This window comes from Triturus cristatus, chromosome 6, assembly GCF_964204655.1.
Source record: "Triturus cristatus chromosome 6, aTriCri1.1, whole genome shotgun sequence".
Classification (NCBI taxonomy): Eukaryota; Metazoa; Chordata; class Amphibia; order Caudata; family Salamandridae; genus Triturus; species Triturus cristatus.
In genome coordinates, this window is record NC_140589.1 from 725,087,458 (window position 1) to 725,107,805 (window position 20,348).

The window sequence follows — 20,348 nt, forward strand, 5'->3', positions numbered from 1 at the left end:
CAAGAAAGGAACTGCAAAATGGTCTGTCCACAGTAATGGCAAAGGAAGATTGGTAGTGATACCAGGAACATTTGAGAAAATTGGGTCCAGCAAGTGAGCACTCTTGTGTGTGGGGGTTGAGATGATTAAATTAAGGTTGAGAGCGTTCAGATCTTCTCGAAACATGTGACTTAGTTTGCAGGTGGTGTCTTCAAAATGCATGTTTAGGTCACCGAAGAGATTAAAAATTAGCATTTTTAAAAATGTATGAAGAAGTTAGTTCAGGAATGGTTGTGCACCAATTCCCGATGTTGTCCGCAGGTCAATAGATTAGGGCACCAGAGGCTGCTAATTTAGGCATAAGGTGAAGTAAGAAGAAGAGGGCTTCGCAAGCAAGCAGGGGAGGAAAGTTCCTCAATTTTACATTTAAAGGTGTCACAGTAAATAATGGCAATACCGCCTCCTAACTTGTCTTGCAATCTCTTCTACTAATGCAGTAGTTGTGTGGCAGTGCGGAAATGACATCTTGTGTTGAGGCCTCGTGTAGCCAGGTTTCCGTAAGGAATATGACATCGGAGTCAGTATTTACAACGAAGTCAAAGATGAATTGTTGGTGCCTGGGCAAAAAACGACAGTTTAAACTAAAAAAGCGGAAACCGCTCTTGGTGGAACAGTCTATATTTACTGTGCCCTTGCCTTCACCTTCCTGGGTGTTAGTGCTGGGTGTGTTGCCTTAAAACCAAACAGGATTCTTCGGATTTCAAGCAAAGTGACAGTGCTTGCCGTAGACCCTGTCAGCTAAAGGGTCAATTGACGATCTACAAGCCTCCAGGCATGCCGGGCATAGAGATTTCAGTTGGTTGGAGGGAAAACATTTTCTATGGACCTTAGTAGGGGCAGGGGTCTTGGCCTCAGTCGGATGGGTGCACCTGCGGCGCTCCAGCTACGCGTCGGCTCAAGGCTGCCGTTTAATAGTGCAAACTGCGCGTCAAAATGCGGATCAGCTGCACCGCAAGCTGTCTAAAATGGCGGCCATCAGGGTGCTGCTGAGGAATTGAAATGGCGCATCCCAGCTACCTCTGCACAATTAGGAAACCCTCGGCATACCGAGGAGCTGGGAACGTACAAAGTGGCTAGTAAGTTCTAGGTATCCTATTAAATCGGAAAACTCACCCATTACTCAGTGTGTTTTAATTCAGCGAGAGGGAGATAAAGCTGTTAAAAAATGAAATTAAATCCTATTTAAAAAAAAAAAAAACAATGATTCGCTATATATCAATTCAAAGCTGAGTATTTTAAAAACTGTGTGACTGACCCTCCGTGAAGAGTGGTAAATAGTGTAAAAACACTCCCAGTGTACACAGCAGCAGTGGTCAGAGTGTGGCTCCTGAGGGCTGTCCATCTCTGGAGGACTGGGACATGGTGCTGATCCTTCCCTGAAAAGCATGCTCCTGCATGCTCATGGATCTTGCCATTAAACAGCAAGGGTGCAATGGCAAAAAGGAGTATTCAGCCATGGGAGCCCTTCTCGACTACAGGTTGGAGCCTAGCCCAGTTAAAGATTTTCAACCTAAAGGTAAGACTTTTGACCTGGATGAACCATCAACTTTTACCGAAGTGGCAACTTCACAGGACGTCACCCCTTAAAATACGTACAAATTTGCCTTTCCCATTGTTTTTTGTTTTGCAATAGCATCTAAGCTCCACACTTGATTAGCTTCTTTTTTGTGTGGGTTTTTTGTATAGTAATTTTTTGAGGCAATCTTTGCTGAGTAAGACAAACTCAAAAACAAAATTGCCTTCTTCAAGTCAGTACAAAGACCATCACCCTTCATGTTGTTAATTATGCCATCATGATATTAAATGGTTGAGTTGGGGGCTGTCTTGTGCTGCAGAGTAGTCTAGACCATAACACCCTGTTTTCCATCTTATCTGCGCAATTAGTTTAGCATTAAAGGACCGCATCGAGGACTCTGTTTGATTGAATCTGTACACACCGTTCGTTATATTGAGGTTATCACATTTAAAACACGTCCAGAGGGTAGACTTAATATTATTATGCTTATTTAAAAAGGGTATAGGTTTCCTACGTGGGTCGTAGAATTCACCTTATGGGAAGGTGACTGTCAGAAAATCTCTAGGGGAGAACTAATAATCAATAGGGGGAAAATGGGGTCTGTGATCAGACCTAGATCAGTAAGGTACTGAAGATTATCTGAGAATTTCAGGCTGCTTGATCTCCACTTAGAAAGGTCTGTCAGAGGAATGGACTACAACTCCTTCTCCAAAAGATAATTATATAAAGCATTGGAAATAGATTATGTATATGTTATGCCTCCTCCGTGTTTGGTCCCACACTTCAATATGTTGCTACAGTTGTTGAGTGATGGTAATTGAAATAGTAGTTTACAGTGGTAACGGTCGAATTGTTGAAAATGCTGAAAGTAATAAAGTGTGCACTAAGACTCGTTACTGTACAGTGGAGAGTATTGACGTGGTATCTGAACAGTGTGCATCTTTTATGGCATACCTTCTAAAATTAATTTTAACTTTCAGCGAATTAGTTATTGCCTCAGAGTTGAATCCGTTTTGTTTGGCATCTTTATGAGTTTGTCATCCACCTCACCTTTGTTTTTCACTTCATATTTATACTTGGGCTTTGACCATTTATTGTCCAATCAATAGCACCCTAATTCTGGGATCTTTCCCCAATGAAATGAGGACTTGGACAATAATTAAGTATCGGCGTTAAGGTGGACCATCTTTTTTGACATACTAAGAATCTCCTCCCTACTTCTTCGGTCTACTTTCACCTTCTTGCAGATGTTGCATATTTTTACTTGTGTTTGACGTATTCTCGAAATGTGTAAAGCCCAACATTTGTCTAAAATATGGACACACTGAATGACTGTCACCTCCTGGATTCTCAGGTTTTCCACTCTTGTCACCACACAAAGCAACCACGGAGTTCATAGTGCAAAAGTAAATAAACATATATATATATATACTTTTTGCGAAAAGATCTGCTTGCAACTTGGATTCTAGTGTATGACATTAAAGTTGCAATAGTTAGCGCGCACACTTTATTGGGATCATTGTACATTAGATAACTATGAACAGGGCCAATAGACCGTGTCAGTGGGAGCAACTCATAAAAGTATATTTGATTCCTCCTATTATTGTCCATTCAGGGATGAATATATGTCTAATAAGAATAATATATAATTGGAAATCCCCTATTAGTTGAATTGCTCTAAATAAGAGTTGGTCATTTGACAAATCCAACTGGTAGGACCTTTTTAGTATTGCCCATTCAGGGCTTTAGATAGTAGAATACTATATTCCACAGAAATCTGCCACAAACAATGAGTATGGTATATCCCTGTCATCGTGAACTATCAATTAATAATAATAGTTTTTGCATTATTATAATACATTTTAATAATTTTTGTATTAATATAGGAGTGCGCTGTGATTACTTTGTACAGTTTTAATTGAATATGACAACAATGTGATTATAAAGAAGTGTAAATGGTTTAGACTAAACGGAAAGTAATGATGAATTTACTAGATTTTGTCTGAAAAGTTGCAACCATTTTAAGATGGCGGCAACCTTTTTGTAAAGGAACACATACTGGCTCTGATATTGCAAGTCCATCCTTTGTTTTAGTGAAATAGACAATGTTTAAAAATGTGTGGTTTGGTTTGGTACGCTGACATTGACAAAGGCTGTCATGGCCAAAACAAAGGTGATCAAATAAAGCATTTGAACTGGACTCGAGTGTGCTCTACTGGCTTTGCGACATATATATATTCATGTTAATTATTCAAGATAAATAATGGCACTCCGTGGTACGTACCTCCACCATGAATCAACAAGAATGTTTCACTTTTTCGACAACTCACCGGAAATGTTGTGTATAAAAACTTATATTGAATGACATTGGTATCAGGTTCATTTAAAGAGAAAGCCGGCGCATACATCAAAAGAACAGTTTCAGATACCAGCAGAGGCCAGTCTTGACAGATATTTATTTAAAGCTTTTTTGAAAGGCATATCTGCATTCAAATTGATTAAACACAATCGTCAATAAGTACAAAAGCAGCCGTTTCTCAGAATCGGGCCATTTACGACTGCAAAAATGCCTTTTCATATATACAATGCACAAATTGCTATTTGGTAACATGTCACCAAATTGCAATTTGTGTTTAACGATTCGGCATTTGGAAGAGGCGTGTTTAGGGTGTCCCTTCCAAATACAGAATTGCAATGGTATGTATGAATGTTTTGCGCCCTAATTACGGTCTTAAAACATTCATATTTTACAGACACCTCAAAGGTGGTGGGGACCATTTGCAAATGGGAAGGGGTCCCCATGAGAACACGTTTCCATTTCAGAGTGTTGAAACAAGTAATTTTTAAGAGCAGGCAGTGGTCCAACGGTCCATTGATGTTAAAAAAAGAAACTTAAATCTTTCATTTTATTTTTTCAAATGCATCTTGTTTTCCTCTATGGAAAACAAGTGCAATAAAGGAAAAAAAGATTGCTTGATTAAAAAAGCAGTCATAGACCTTGTGTCTTCTGATCTCAGCAGACCACTGTCCCTGTGATGGCTCTGATTCCTATTGGGTTGCAAATTGCGACTTGCGTCATAAATATTCATGAGGTAAATCAATTTTTCGAACCCATTAGGAATCACTATTTTATTTATACTTATTTTGTGCCTTAGGAATTGCGATTAACTAATTGCAATTCGGTAAGAATTAGGAAATCGCAATTCCTATGTTCTATACACATGGTCCAATGTTACTCCTTAGGGATCTGTTTCGAAATGCCACTTATCACTAGCACTAAGCCAGTTCAGTTTGCCATTTTATGTAAGATACTGAGACATAACCTCATAGTGTCTTTTACCGTTTTGTTTTGCCCAACAGCAAACCATGAGTGAGCGGCCTTTCATTCAGAAGTTATTTCGACCAGTTGCATCAGATGGACAACCGCACACATTTGGCGATCTAATTAAGGAAGTGTGTCCCGCTGCAATCCCTTCAGAAGGTATGACATATTGTTTTCTAAGTATACCACCTTGTATGTCATTTTGTGTGATTTTTAGACAATGGATTATTGTTTAAAAATGAGGAATGTTTGAAAGATTACCTTCTTGAGGCAGATATTTTCTACCACTTTCCCACTAAACAACGTTCTTTAAGATTTATTGTGTGGTGCCATTGACTGTGTATTTGTTCGACAGTCTGGAGATTTATTGCATCGCGCCTACTTTTTCTCATGTAGAGTATATAAGGCACTGCTGCCTTGGATGGATGATAATGGGAACAGATACATCTTCTAGAGACATCTAAATGTAGATTCCCTCCTTTGAAATCCCCTAGATTTTTCGTGAGCACTACCGCTGCACACCTGTAGGTGACGTCATTCGGCTTCACGTGGTGTTGTCCGCGCTGGAAGTGATGTCCGTCTTGCCTATATAGGCACCACCGTGGCTTGTTGATGTCACTTCTTTTCTTCCTACACCAGCCAGCGCAGATTCGATAGAAGAGCTACCCTTCTGTCCGTTTTTTATGGGATTTTTAAAGTTTTGTCGTTCTTCTTTTAGCTTTCCTCCTGGTGTGTCGAGGAATGTCACTGAGGAAGACAGGTCAATGTGCCATGTCGGTGAAGGACCTGCACCTCCTGTGTTTGCGGTGCTTGGAGCGCGACCACAACTCCAAGTCGTGCTCTGACTGCCGGGCCATGGCTCTGAAGGCTTGGAGGGAATGGTCCCTAAAGCTGCTTGCGACCCAACCTGCGACTCTGCGAAAGTCACAGATCCACTCGAGAGGAAGTTTGCGGGACTGTTCCAGGAGTCCAAAGTCCTCTTTGTCCCACTCCAAATCGTCGGGGCACTCTGGTAAGAGGCACAAAAAACAAAAGAAATCGAAACACGCTTTGACTTCTCCTGGTCAATCGGCCAACGCGACAAATGAACATCGGCATTCGAGGCCTGGTTCCTCTGAACCTGCCCCTGGGCCAACAACACGCCTCCCCTCTTTTCCGGGAGCCTGAGTGACCCCCGCTCAAATAAAAGAATTTTACATGACCTTGCGCCTCATTTTTCATTAGCGCAACCCCTTTGTCGTGCCTTCGGCCCCCGCGGGATCGGAGGGAGCCTCATCTTGTACTGCGCTGGCGACCCTGGTTCCGATGGGCCCCATGGATCTGGACTAGGGCAGGTCATGTCACTGCGACCTTCCCTGTCTCCGGCATGATGCCCCCGTGGCGCTGGCGCCCAACGGCATCACTAGCCCCATTCTGATACTCTACGACACAGAGCCGGCCTGCGTCGGCTGACACCGATTCCAGCGCCAAGAGGACACATGCATCCTAGATTGGAGCCTGAGCTCTATTCTGAAGGAGTAGGCATCCGGGAGGAATGAGAGGGGTCACATGACCCTTTAGAATACCAGTATGAGCAAGAAATGGACTTGTGTGACGAACTGGCTGATACCAGTGGACTGGATACGTCTCCAGATACCAACATGCTTTCACTCCCCTACTGTGGCTATGGAGGAGAGAGCTACCTATGTAATGGTGGTGCAGTGGGCGACTGAGGTCCTCAACCTCCAGTTGCCCTTGGTGGCAGTCAAGACTAACATCTTGATGGAAGTCCTGCAACCAGGAGTCTCCGCTTCTGATTCTCTACTCCTGTTAAACAAAGCCCTCATCGAGGTCCAAACCCAGCAGACGGTCCAATGTTAATTGGACGATTGCCCACCGCTGTGCACCAACTCAAATATCCACACCCAATACTCTAACCCGGAAAGCTTGGTAGTCCTATCCTCCACTCCCCATGGCGCGTTACATGCCACTCCTCTGGACAGGAAATCCAAGAGCCTGGATAGCTTAGGTAAGAATATGTTCCTTCCCCAGCCTTGCATTGCGGTCAGTGAACACCGCATCCGTATTGGGCTGCTTTTCCCTCACACTGTGAGAAACGGTTGCGTAAATGCTGCCACAGGTCCCGGAGGAGGCCTGGGCCATTCTTTCTCGAACGGTTGGTTACAGACAGGAGAGATGCAGCAAAGTTCACTAAAAGCTGTGGTTTGAACACAACTCACTTACTAGGCAGAGCTGTTAGTCAATGGTGGCACTCAGATGCCAGGCCTGGCTGAGAACATCTAGCTTTTTGGCGATGTCCAGGCTTCTCTCATTGCCATGCCCTTCGATGGCACCTGTCTGTTTCGAGACAAGGCAGACTCTGTGCTGTTGCGTTTTGAGGACTCTCAAGTACCCCACATCCCGAGGTTGCCTTTGTGGCCTTTGAAGGGATTTCAACAGTGCCAGCCCTGTCCCAGCCGCTGAGTCATGCAAGCTTTAGAGCCTCTGCATGGACGAGCGCACAGTTCCTACCAGCTACGTGGGTCGGTTAGCCAACGGTCCGGTCTGGCCACCACCCCCCCCCCGGCAGCTGCAGCCTCCAAACCCTCCCAGTCTTGTCCTTTTAGATCATAGGCATCCAGTTGATGGCAGGATCCGACATCACCTCCACCACTAGCAGTCCATAACATGGGACAGGTGGGTTCTGTAGACCTTCCGAAGGGGCTACTCCCACCCCTTCAAGACTACCCTTCCCTCCATGCCTCCATCTTACAACCGGCTGACAGAGGATCATCTATCTCTGCTCCGGGAGGAAGTCATGGCTCTCTTGGCCAGTGAGCCATAAAGAGGGTTCCGATGCCAAAAGTAGGCAGTGTTTGCTATTGCTGCTACTGTTTGGTTCTGAAAAAGGACAGGGGTCTTCATCCTGTCCTAGATCTCCAAGCCTTCAACTACTTCCTCCAAAAGTAGAAATTCAAGATGCTTGTCTGCCCTGGACCCATGAGACTGAATGATAGTGTTGGACTTGTAGGACGCCTATTTTCACATTGCCGTCCTGCCGGACCATCAGCGTTACCTGTGGTTTACGGTAGGCTGCTCCGTGCTCCGTTTTGACCTTACCAGCACCCCTCAGGTGTTCACCAGGGTAATGGTGGTGGTTGCTGCTCATCTGCCCAGGTCAGGTGTGCCAGTCTTCCCCTATCTCGACTACTGGCTGCTGAAGGCGGGCTCACCCCTGGCTGTCATCTCCCAACTCCATACTACGGCAAACCTCCTTTATTTGCTGGGGTTCACTAGCAACATGCCAAAGTCACACCTGACACCCTCTCAGATGCTCACTTTCATCTGAGCTGTTCTGGACAGCGTGCAGTTTTGGACTTATTCTCCCGATCAGCAAGTCCAGGATATTCAGGCTGTGACACCGATGTTTCAGCCTCTATCCAGGATTTCGGTGAGACTGACTCTAAGTCTGCTTGGCCTCCTGCATCCGGCTAGTGACATATGCCAGATGGCATATGTGGGCTCTGCAATGGCACCTGACGTTCCAGTGTGCACAGCATCATGGAAATCTCTCCGACATGGTCCAGATCTCAGAGGGAACTACAATGGACCTGCAGTGGTGGCTAAAGAACCCCTGCTTTCTTGATGCTGCCTGACCAACCCTCCTTATTTAAATCTCCCATTGTAAATAGATTGTACATATGTTCCCACCTTCCCCTTTTATTATGCCTCAGTGGCACCTTAAGTTGGTTCTCCCATTTCTGATGTTTGCTCTTTTCGAGCCCTTGCACAATTGGCCCCTCAGGCTGCTCACCATCAAAACAGCCTTTCTTTTGGCAATTACATTAATCAGAAGGGTGAGCGAGCTGCAGGCTTTAAAATCCAAGCCTCCTTTTCTATCAGTTTTTCCGGATAAACTGGCACCTCTTTCCTGCCAAAAGTGGTAACACCATTTTATGGGGGCCAATCGGTCACCTTGCCCACTTTCTACATTCCTCCACATCCCTCTAAAGAAGAGGAGCAACTCCAGCGTCTGGACCCAAAAAAAGCGTTTTCATTCTACCTTGAGCGCAAATGAGAGTTCCTGATGGACGACCAACTCGTTGTGCGGTGGGTTGGTGCGAAGAAAGGTCAAGCGGTGCAGAAACTAACCATCTCTTGATGGGTCGTTCTCTGTATCAAGATCTGCTACGCATTGGGAAAGAAGCAACCTCCTGAGGGCTTAAGAGCTCATTCCACTAGAATTAAGGCTGCGACCACTGCCCAGTCTTGGACATCTGGCAGGCAGCAACGTGGGTTTCCCTGCACATGTTTACCAAGCATTACTGAATAGACAGTCAGGTCCGCAGGGACGGGCTCTTCACTCGGGGTCGGTCCTACAGGACGTTTTAGTCTAAATTTGTCTGCAGACCCACCCCCGAGGATAGTATAGCGTAGTTATCTATTCACAGGTAAGGAATCTGTGGCTAGATGTCTCTATAAAATGAACATGTTACTTACCTTCGGTAACGTCTTATCTAGTAAAGACAATATCTAGCTGCAGATTGCTTACCGACCCACTCATCCTTTGCTGTTTGCTGTTACTTCTAAGTGTGTCCAGTGGCTCTGGGCTTAGACTGATACCTGGCACCTAAGCCACCTGACCAGAGAGCTTTCAGTTTTTGGCCACATCCTATGTCCGATTTGTGTGCCACTTGAACCCAGAAAGGCATGGCTTTTGGCTGTGCTCTTCCAGCTACGAGGTAGGGCTGGCACTTTGCCATGCTTTAGTAACAGAAACAGAGATCTCTCAATACTTTTTTCAGTCATGCACAGTGGGCTCTTTGTCTGGGGAGTGGCGTTGGTGATACCTCATACCATGACCCCAGGTCCATTTGGCCCAACAGTAAGCCATGCTTGTCTTAATTTCTTCCAGTTCCCACAAAGTCCAGTGCATAAAGATGTTTCTGTTAAATATTTTCATTTTATTCAGTGCTTGGTTTCTTGGACATGACCAAGGGGCTTTACATGCTTGTTATGACCCACAGAGTCTATTGTGCTTGGGCTTAAGCTTTGCTCATTTCTTCAATGAGGTAGTCTAGTTTTTATGTGTGTTAGATTGAGGTGTAGATGCTGCAGCATGGTTTGAACTTGATGTGTCCTCGGAGGGGAGCCAGCGACAGTCTTGAAAGGCTAGGGTAGTAAACTGTTTGGCTTTCACAGGGCTGAGGGCAGATTTTTTGAGGCCACAACGCAGAGCTTCACCTCTTGCGATATGTGAGAGGCAGATCATACAATATATGCACAATGTGTGGTTTGAGCCAGTACCAGGATACTTAACATCTGTATGAAACAAGTTATACAAGTATTATAAACTGTTTGTGTACAAATAGCAAGGAGAGCTTATTATTATCCAGCTAATGTGGTAACTGTGTTAGCCCTCCATTAGCATTCTATGGGTTTTTATACTTCAAAGATGGGACTTCCTTTCACTTGATTCTCTTAAGCAAGGATTTCTAAGGGAGGACCTGAGCCAGTTTTTCATCTTAACCACTGACTATGTAAACTAGTTCCATTCGTTTCAACGTATGAACACATAACATTTATGGATGTATTTAAAACCTAAAATTGATCCCTTCTTGTGTTCAAAAGGCATGCTCCACAGTAATTTTTTTGTAAAATACATGCTAAAATACTCAATTTCATGGTTTTAGGGGCCTCAGTATACATGTGGATTCACCCTCTGACCTGCACGGTCACCTTTTATTAGAAAACATGTCCTCATGGGACATGCAGCAATATGTGACCCAGCCCACCCATGTAGCGGGCCATATCTTGGACACCATTTTCTCTAATGGCCAGTATCAGATATCAAACCCCATGAATGGTCAGACCATGCTCTTATACACTTCAAATGGAGGGTGGATCAAGGCCCTCGTCGACGCAGGACCTATTTCCCCCTATCCTGTAGAAACTGGGCCGCAGTCTCTCCCTCAATTTAGCCTCTCACTGAGTGAGCATACTCCACACATGAGTGGGGCCATAGACATAGATGCCCTGTCGATCTACACCTGGCTTATAAACACGACCGATACCATTGCCCCCATTAAACCTAAGGAGGCCACTTCCATGGTCAAATGACAGTCTGCGCCCTGGTTCAACAAGGAGCGAAACAATGCAAGAAACTAGAAAGAGGATGGAGGTAACATTATTGCCCTAAGGATAAAATACCTTATAAGAATATCTTAAACAAATACTACCAGACAATTTAGAAAGCCCAATCAGGCTTTTACAGCTGAAATTGATACCTCCCATAACAAACCTGGTTCAGCCATTAATGGCCTCTTAAACGTAGTGCACTCAACTATCAAACTTCTTTGATGCCAAAATAAAAACTATTGTAGTCTCTCTAAATTCCGTGAACTCTGACCCCATGGTTATTAGCGGTCCCATGGCCCTTCAAGAGATTCCGCTAACACCCTGCTCCCACTCCATGCAGGAGTTCGGTCCTATTTCTCTGGAGGAGTCTACTCACGATTTTAAAGCGTGAAAATCTGGGTCCCCGATGACCCGAGCCTCCCCACCTCCATATTCTTGTTTCAAACTGCACAGCAATGAACCACTCCTTAAATCTGATTTTAAACGTGTCCATTCAGGCGACCACAGTCCCCAGCTGTTGTGAAAAAGGCTAAAGTAATTTCTCTCCTAAAAAAGGCATCAGCTGACAAATCTAACCTTTCCAATTTGAGACCAATCTCCTTGCTGCCTGCCTTGCCAAGATTTTAGAAAAGCTTAGTAATCACCAGTTCTCCAATGTTTTAGAGCAAAATAAACTGTTACACCCTTCCCATTCAGGTTTCCGCCTCAGCACCGAAAAAACTCTGTTGGAGGTTGCAGACACCATTAAGCTAGCGGTGGATCAGAAGAAACCGGTAGCCCTGATTCTCCTTATCTATATGGTGTTCCCCCTCCATCGGCCACAGTCAAGGTGGCTCGCAGTCTGAGGGTGAAATTTGATAACTCTGCCACCTTTGCACCCAAGGTGGGCAGTGTAGGGGGGTCCTGTTTTGAACTAAAAAAAAAATCTAAAAAATGTCCTCTATCTTCTTCCTTTACCTCAGCAGAAAACCGTGATTCAGGCCCTGATCACCTCACAGCTATACTAAGCCAATTCTCTTTTTTGGGGTCTCCCGGGATATCTCCTGAAGTGACTACAGCTGGTTCAGAATGCCACTGCGCGGCTTCTGTTGAATTTCTCTGGGAGAGTCCACATCCAACCATACCTTAAAGAAATTCACTGGCTTGATATCAAGGAACACGTTAGGTTTAAAGGACTAGCACTGACGCATAGAGCTTTTTAACACCTCAATACCTGTCTAATTGAATTACCCCTTGCCAACCTAAAAGATCACTCTGAATGAATGAATGAATGAATAGAGTTTTTATAAAGCGCGATGGCTACCCTGAGGCGTCCCAGCGCTAGCGCAATAAAGCATAACATAAGTTAAAGAGGGGAACTAGTCAGTGGTAGTAAACAGTAGCGTTTTTAACCCCTTGCGGAATAAGAGATGGTTAGGCTCTGAACGCAAATGGAGCGGGAGGGAGTTCCAGAGTCTTGAGGAGTTATAGGCAAACGATCGTCCGCCAGCTCTGGATCTCTTGATTTTTGGCACTGAGGTCAGAAACAGGGAAGCCGACCTAAGATGTCTGTTAGGAAGATAAGGGGAGATTAGAGAATGATTAATGGTAGCACCAACCTTCCAGAAGGCCCGATGGGCGATACATAGGCTTTTGAAAGCGATTCTGTCCCTAATTGGGAGCCAGTGCAGTTTCCTTAGACCAGGTTTAATAGAGACAAAACGGGGGGCTTGCAGGAGCATTCGTGCTGCACCGTTTTGAATGACCTGTAGTTTATTGATAGTGGACTGAGGTGCCCCTAGATAGAGGGCATTGCCATAATCCAGGCGAGAAAGTATTAGTCCTTGAGTCATGATCTGTCTTGCTTCGAAGGGGAGTCTAGAGAGAATTTTTTTGATGAGCCTGAGCATACCGATACAAGTGGCTGAGACCATGGCCGCCTGGTGAGAGAAGGTAAAGGTCTTATCTAGCCAGAATCCTAAGCTCTTAATTGAATCCTTGGGAGTAGGAATGGGGCCAAGGCAAGATGGCCAGCAAAAGTTATTAATTGCGTTATCGGATTTGCCCAGGATCATCATCTCTGTCTTATCTCCATTTAATTTAAGACAAGAGGAGTTCATCCAAGAAGCAACTGCTTCTAGGCAATCTCGCAAATTACTAGGAGTCTGTGCAGGGGTTTGATCAAGAGCAACCACTAGCTGTGTGTCATCTGCATAGGTTACAATTTTTATCCCGAAAGGGCGGACGACAGCAGCCAGCGGGGTCAAATAGATATTAAAAAGGGTTGGGCTTAAAGAGGAGCCCTGCGGTACTCCACACCCTAAAGGTTTACGAGGGGAGATGATCTCATTCTCAAAAACTTGAAACGAGCGGTTAGATAGAAAGGACTTAAACCAGACGAGAACCTGGGTGGAGACTCCCAGGTTAGAAAGTCTCTGGAGAAGAGTGCTGTGATTAACAGTATCAAACGCAGCACTCAGATCAAGGAGGAGAATGGCCACAGTCCCTCCTTGATCAATAATCTTCCTGGCCTCCTCCGTTACTGCAACCAAGGCGGTCTCAGTCCCGTGCTGGGGCCTGAATCCGGTTTGGGAAGGATCCAACAAGTTGTTGGTTTCGAGAAACTGCGTCAATACCTTGTTGACATGTTTCTCGAGTATTTTGCTCAGCCAGGGTAACAGAGAGATTGGGCGGTAATTAGACGGGTTGTTACTGTCTAAGTTGGGTTTCTTCAACAGAGCCTTTACCATAGCCTGTTTCCAGGGTAGTGGGACTATGCCGGTGGTCAGGGAGGCATTAAGCAGGTCCCTGATAATCGGCATGATGAGCGGGCTAACCGAGATCAGGGATCGTGGAGGCGCGGGGTCGCTGGGCGAGCCAGACTTAACCTGGGACATCAAGGCCTGTAAGCTGACCAAATCCAATAGGGGGAGCTTTTCCAGAGTAGCCCGTGACTCAACAGCTTTCGAAGAAGTTAAAAGAATTTGGGTATTTGGGAAGGTGGAGTAAATCACTTGGATCTTGCTGTAAAAGAATTCTGCCAAATCATTACAGCGACGTTGAACGTCCGAAGAATTGGAGTTTGGAGTTTTTTCTGGGAGTTTGAGAAGAGATTTAGCGATATTGTAAATCTCTTTAGGCTTAGATGCGGCTGCATTTATTTTCGCTTCGTAAAAAGCAGCTTGTGCCATTATGATTTTTTGCTTGTAAGTTTTTATAGCGGCTCTGTAGTCTCTTTTCTTGGAGGGTGAAAAGTCTAGCCGCCACTTCCTCTCTAGTTTTTTACAGTATCGTTTCCTATCTCGCAAATCTTGAGAGTACCAAGGAGCAGTTTTTGTAGCCCGTTTTGCTTTACTGCTTTGTAGGGGAAGAATTGCATCTAGAGAGTTCATAATCCAATTATTAAAATTTAGATTGGCTACAGTAGGATCTGATGTAGGTGGTGGTATCGCTGTCTCGAGGGCCGAGATCCAGTCCATTCGCGGGAGTTTAGACCAATTCCGCTCTGCCCGAATAGCAGTAGGCGGAAGAGGGGGGCTATGTACAAAAAATAGCTTGAACGGAATTAGGAAGTGATCTGTCCAGGGGAGAGGTAAAGGGTTTTCCACCAGGAGGTCAGAGCTATTACTGAAAATAGGATCTAACAAATGGCCCTTACAATGAGTGGGTTTAGTGACTAACTGTAGCAGTTGCAATGCAGCAAGGTTTTCAGACAGCTCCGAGACATTGTAGTCATCGGGATTGTCGAAATGAATGTTAAAATCTCCCAACACAGAGTAATTGGCCGAGCTACACACTGAGTCAACTAATGAGGGGGAGAGGCCATGGAGAAATTGCCCCAGAGATCCCGGTGCGCGATAAATAAGTGTCCCAGAAAAGGTATAGGTGGCTGAAAAATCCAGAGCAAAGGATAGGCTTTCACAGTCAGGTATGGAATTAGATAGGCCCCGACAGTTATATCCCTCCTTATAGATAATGGCCAAACCACCTCCTCTCCTGGTAGGACGATCTGCCCGTAAAATCAAATAGCCCTTGGGAAGGGCATTAATGATATCAGGATCGGATTCCGAATGGAGCCAGGTTTCCGTTAGGAACAAAACGTCTGGTTCCAATTCCTCTAAGAGCAGTGAGATCTCAGTACTATGCTTGGGGAGGGATCTGCAGTTCAGTAAATACATACGGACTAATGAAGTTTTGCCCGCAGGGGCCCCAGGGAGTTGGAAGCCACAGTGGGAGCAGGTCATACCTTCATCTGTGGGGTTGCAGAATGGGATACATAGAGGGGAGACCTTACCTCTAAGTGAAAGAAGAGCCTGAGAGCTGTACCTCTGAATAGTTGAAGAACGAGGAGCAGAATTCCTGGCCCCGTGCCCCGGTCTGACGCGGACGGGCGCAGACGGGCTTGCCTTTGGCGCGCCTTCGGCGCGCCACCGGCGCGCCCGCTGCGCGCGTCCGCTGCGCGTTCGCACCATGCCCCTTTTTTGTAGCGTGAGGGAAGCAGACACTAGACTGCTCCCTGCGCTACTCCCAAAATGGCGGCCGGGCGGGTGAAAAGTGCCGGGGAGCGAGGAGCCAAGACTGCCCAGAGGTGAGTGCCAATTAAATATACCACGAAGGAATTTAAAACAGCTTTGTGGTTATAAGGATGTTAAGAGCACAGTTAAATCACAGAATACACAAGGTAAAAGCAGGTAAAAGCAGGTTAAAAAAAAACACTACACGAGTAAAACAGCACTTAGAATCCCCTCGAGCTCACACAGACTTAATAGCGCTAAAGCGACTGTCTCCCGGCTCAAGCCTCAGGAGTTTACGCCGCTGCGCGTTCGCACCATGCCCCTTTTTTGTAGCGTGAGGGAAGCAGACACTAGACTGCTCCCTGCGCTACTCCCAAAATGGCGGCCGGGCGGGTGAAAAGTGCCGGGGAGCGAGGAGCCAAGACTGCCCAGAGGTGAGTGCCAATTAAATATACCACGAAGGAATTTAAAACAGCTTTGTGGTTATAAGGATGTTAAGAGCACAGTTAAATCACAGAATACACAAGGTAAAAGCAGGTAAAAGCAGGTTAAAAAAAAACACTACACGAGTAAAACAGCACTTAGAATCCCCTCGAGCTCACACTCTAATCCTCCAGTTCCTTGTTTGTGGTGAGCCCACAATTCAGAAGGATGAAGTGGGGTGGCAGTGCCTACTCCTACCTGGCTGCTATGGATTGCATCACTCTCCTGCAGCATCTACGTGCCCCAGAGGATAGCCTGGTTTGCAAGCACCTCCTTAAAACTTGGCTCTTCTGGCTCGTTTTCTAATTACAAGTCAATAAGTGGATCAGTCTTCTAGCCAGTGCCGGGACACTCAATGAGTAGCTGTTGCGCTCTATAAATCCCTCAGTTAGATAGATCATTGCTCCTTAACTGCTCTTAGCCATCCGTTAGACCACTTCTCAAGGAAAACGCATTGGCAAAGCCAGAAGGTCTTGCTTTTGAGACACATTGGGTTTTGCCACTGATTTTAGACATACGGCGCAGCATCTCTGATGATGATGCTGTGCGCCTTGATAAAAAATGTAAATAAAAAAAGCTTTTGACAGGGAAGTCCATGTCATTTTATAGGCACACTCAAAATGAGGCACCGCTTTTAGATGAAGAACTAGATATAGAACTAAAAAGAAAAAAAATGAACAAAAGCTTTTTTGTTGTTTGTTTAAAGTGGATGTGGGAAACAACAATGGAGGAATGAAACGAAAGACAGCAACGTGAAGCTGGCGGAAGAAAGGAGCAACGCAGAAAAGAAGCCAATATGTGAGAGACAGTCGCACAGTTGATGGGGAGAGAAACCCACAATGGCGACTGTTGGAAAACACCTGTACTCTCGTAGAGTGCTTAAACAAAAAGAAAAAATTAGCTCCTGAAAATCGGAGCAGATGAAGCAGGGCCGGACTGGGAACCTAAAACCGGCCCTGGCAAAGTGCTCGGCCGCACCCCCCGCCCTCCCCCTCCTCCATCCCCGCGGGGGGTTGGGGGTGCGCCGAGCTGGTTTTCGGCCGATTTTGTTACAGGGCCGATTGCTGCAAAAACGGCCCTGTAACAAAAACGGCCCCCCGAGGGCCAAAACCGGCCCCCACCTGTGCAGCGCACCAGGGGATTGCCCGGGTCCCTCTACGGCCAGTCCGGCCCTGAGTTGAAGGACAGAGCAATGCATCAATGCCGCCCTGCAGTTTAAAAGCTGGCAAACTCCCTAGATCTCAGTCATTTGAAGACGGTACCTTTGAACGGAAATGCCACAATCAATCACGTTAGTAAAATACGGACACTAATCAGGAGTGAAATATAATTAGGTACATGTTTGAAGTCCCATATACCGGGTCTGAAAAATATAAGCTTGTCAGGACATGATGGAAAACAATAAGAAAGGAACAGTTACTCCAGTTGATGAATATGGTTTAGCATCTTCGAGAACTAGCCAGTGCGTGTACAGTAGGAATTTGCATATGGCTGGAATGACATGGTGAGCAAAAAAACGATGTATTTAGGCCCAGATCTCTGTACTGGGGTGAATGTATAACATTGTTCTGCATTCTGTCCATCAATAGTTCTTTTTGCATTTGTCACCCCGAGTGGGACGGGTATGCCCAGACGTGGGTCACGTGCTCTCCATGCCACTGGAATCAAGCTATCCTGGCTGAAGAGGGGTGAAACCCCGAAACCGGTCCTAGGATGCTTGTTTCCAGTCCAGGAAGGACCTGGCTTGGCAGTTCGGGCTGGACTGTTCCCATTGGGCACAGGGTCAAGACTGATTTGCATATGGCTGGGTCCAAACTGGAATGGCATGGTGAGCAAAAAAACGATGGATCTAGGCCCAGATCTCTGTTCTGGGGTGAATGTATGATATTGTTCTGCATTCTGTCCATCAATTGTTTTTTCTGCGACTGTTGGAAAACACCTGTACTCTCGTAGAGTGCTTAAACAAAAAGAAAAAATTAGCACCTGAAAATCGGAGCTGTTGAAGGACAGAGCAATGCATCGATGCCTCCCTGCAGTTTAAAAGCTGGCAAACTCCCTAGATCTCAGTCATTTGAAGACGGTACCTTTAAACGGAAATACCACAATCAATCACGTTAGTAAAATACGGACACTAATCAGGCGTGAAATATAATTAGGTACATGTTTGAAGTCCCATATACCGGGTCTGAAAAATATAAGCTTGTCGGGACATGATGGAAAACAATAAGAAAGGAACAGTTACTCCAGTTGTTGAATATGGGTTAGCATCTTCGAGAACTAGCCATTAAGTTTGGTTTAGCATCTTCGAGAACTAGCCAGTGCGTGTACAGTAGGAATAATGTGGTTTACGTGTCAGTCCCAGGAGCTGCAATCCCACACTGGGAACCAAGGCCAGGCCAGGCAGAGAACTGTCCATCTCTGAAAACGCGGCAAAGCTGGCCCTTAGTGAGCCATTGCTACTTCTTACAGAAGGTACGATATAGGATTTATTTTAAATCCAGCACAATGTGAAAAAGTGAATTAGAGATTATGACCGCAGATATCGAGGGTTGCTGGAAAAAGGTGTCCACCCATAATGCACCACGACCTCTCAGACCTGCAGCAGAAATATTAACCTTCATTGAGTGAGAGACTGAAAGTGGGTAAAATCCAAGACAGGCCATCTTTCATGAATGAGACACACGACCCGGGCTGTTCTAGCAGTGAACCATGACGGCGACTGACAATGCCCCATACACTCCAGCCTTCAGATCTTGGGACGAGCCCTTGAAGTCAGAGAGGCTCAGAAATAATTAAAGGGTAGGTGTGTGCAAGGAATGAGGGGTGCAAGCTAAGACTGGAGATGGGAACAATGAGTAGGGTTTGTGGGAAGTCCCTACCTTTCCTAGATACATCGATTGTTAAGTGTACCCTTAGAAAAGACATGCTGCACTGGTTTGCATAGGAATGTTTGGTCGTGTGTTCGCAATACTGGTTGTATCTTGGCTCAATCAGTGATTTCCCGCTCTTGACGTCATGCCATTTGTGTACTGTGGAGTAGGTATGGCGAACACTAGTTGTACCACAAGTGCATGATAAATGAGGAACGAACATCTGGGACCAGTTTTTGGAAAAAAACTAAATATTAATGTTCTCAGGTGTCACCATTTGTCAGAAAGTGTTACTTTAATGGGAAGTTCTTAAACCACGTGGCAGCGGTTTGATGCACATCGTGTCGGGTATTTTATGGCAGATGTTCATACCACAGGCAGCAAAGGTGTCACAACGTGAATAAAATGAGCAGAGTAATTCAAAGAGATCTTAGACCAGGCAAGTATCCTGTTTTAGTAAAAGGTAATGCGGCAGTAAAGATAGTATCCTGTAATTCCTACCTATGTGTGCTCCACCTATCGAAACAACAGGTGGATGGGATTTACACTTTGAAGAGCCATACACTTAGAGCATGTCACCCTCTACCACATATGGGCCCACAAAACAATACTTATAAAAAATAATTCACCATTATTTTATCTATTAGTGGCAGATTCAGAGGATTCTGTTTAAACAGAGTTATCTACGGATCATTGAGTTCTGCAGCAAATGTTTTTCAGAACTATTAAAATGTTGGCTCGCATAGAGCTGCATCGCAGTGTTCTCAAGGTTAACAAAACTAAAGGCACCACGTGTTTCGCAGTGCGACAAATAACGATGTCTCTTCTTCAGGGCAAAAATTCGATACGACCTATTTGCGATATATGATCTGGTACACTTTCTGTTTATAATGACTGCCAATTGCAATGCTTGTATCGTGCATATCGAATAAGAACCATTTGTAGTGAACTACCTTCCAACCGATATGCTGCAATGTTACACTTAATGTTTTTTTGCCCTGAAGAAGCAACAGCATTATGTGTCATGTAGCAAAACAAGCGCTGGCTTTAGTTTTCTTAAATCAGAGAGCATTGTGATACAGCTCTATGCGAGCACAAAGACTTAATATTACTAACTTTAGTTTAAAAAAATGCTTCAGGCCTCGATTTATAGATGACTCTATAGACAGAACCTCCTGAATCGGTCACTAATCTTGTACCTTCGTAAAGTTTGGACGAACCTTTACACCCCCAGAGGTATGGCAGAAGGTATAATATATCGGTTCCCTTCCTCTTTTTGACCTTGAATATTGCATGATGTCGTTTTCCAACTAAGTGGTGCTTATTTTCTCATCCTGCGAAGACCAAAGGCCTCAATTGGTCCTGTCTGGAGTCAACGTGCGCGGCAGCTCTCAGCGGGAACTTTAGTCACCGGTCCAGCTCCCCAGCGTCAAAAATGCTGCCCCTTTCCAGGCACCATAAACACTTTATGCCGCACTCCGGTGTGCGTGAATGACATTCAGCAAGCG

At 45.2% G+C, this 20,348-nt stretch overlaps 1 protein-coding gene across 6 annotated transcripts in view; it reads left to right on the forward strand.

Moving 5' to 3' along the window:
* ATG5 (autophagy related 5) overlaps positions 1-20,348 on the forward strand; it is a 443,620-nt gene that overhangs the window by 343,262 nt on the left and 80,010 nt on the right. For all 6 annotated transcript variants that reach the window (XM_085611241.1, XM_085611240.1, XM_085611238.1 and 3 more), the window contains exon 7: positions 4,916-5,036. In XM_085611241.1, coding sequence (XP_085467367.1) covers positions 4,916-5,036 — 121 coding nt within the window. The remainder of the gene's footprint in view (positions 1-4,915; positions 5,037-20,348) is intronic.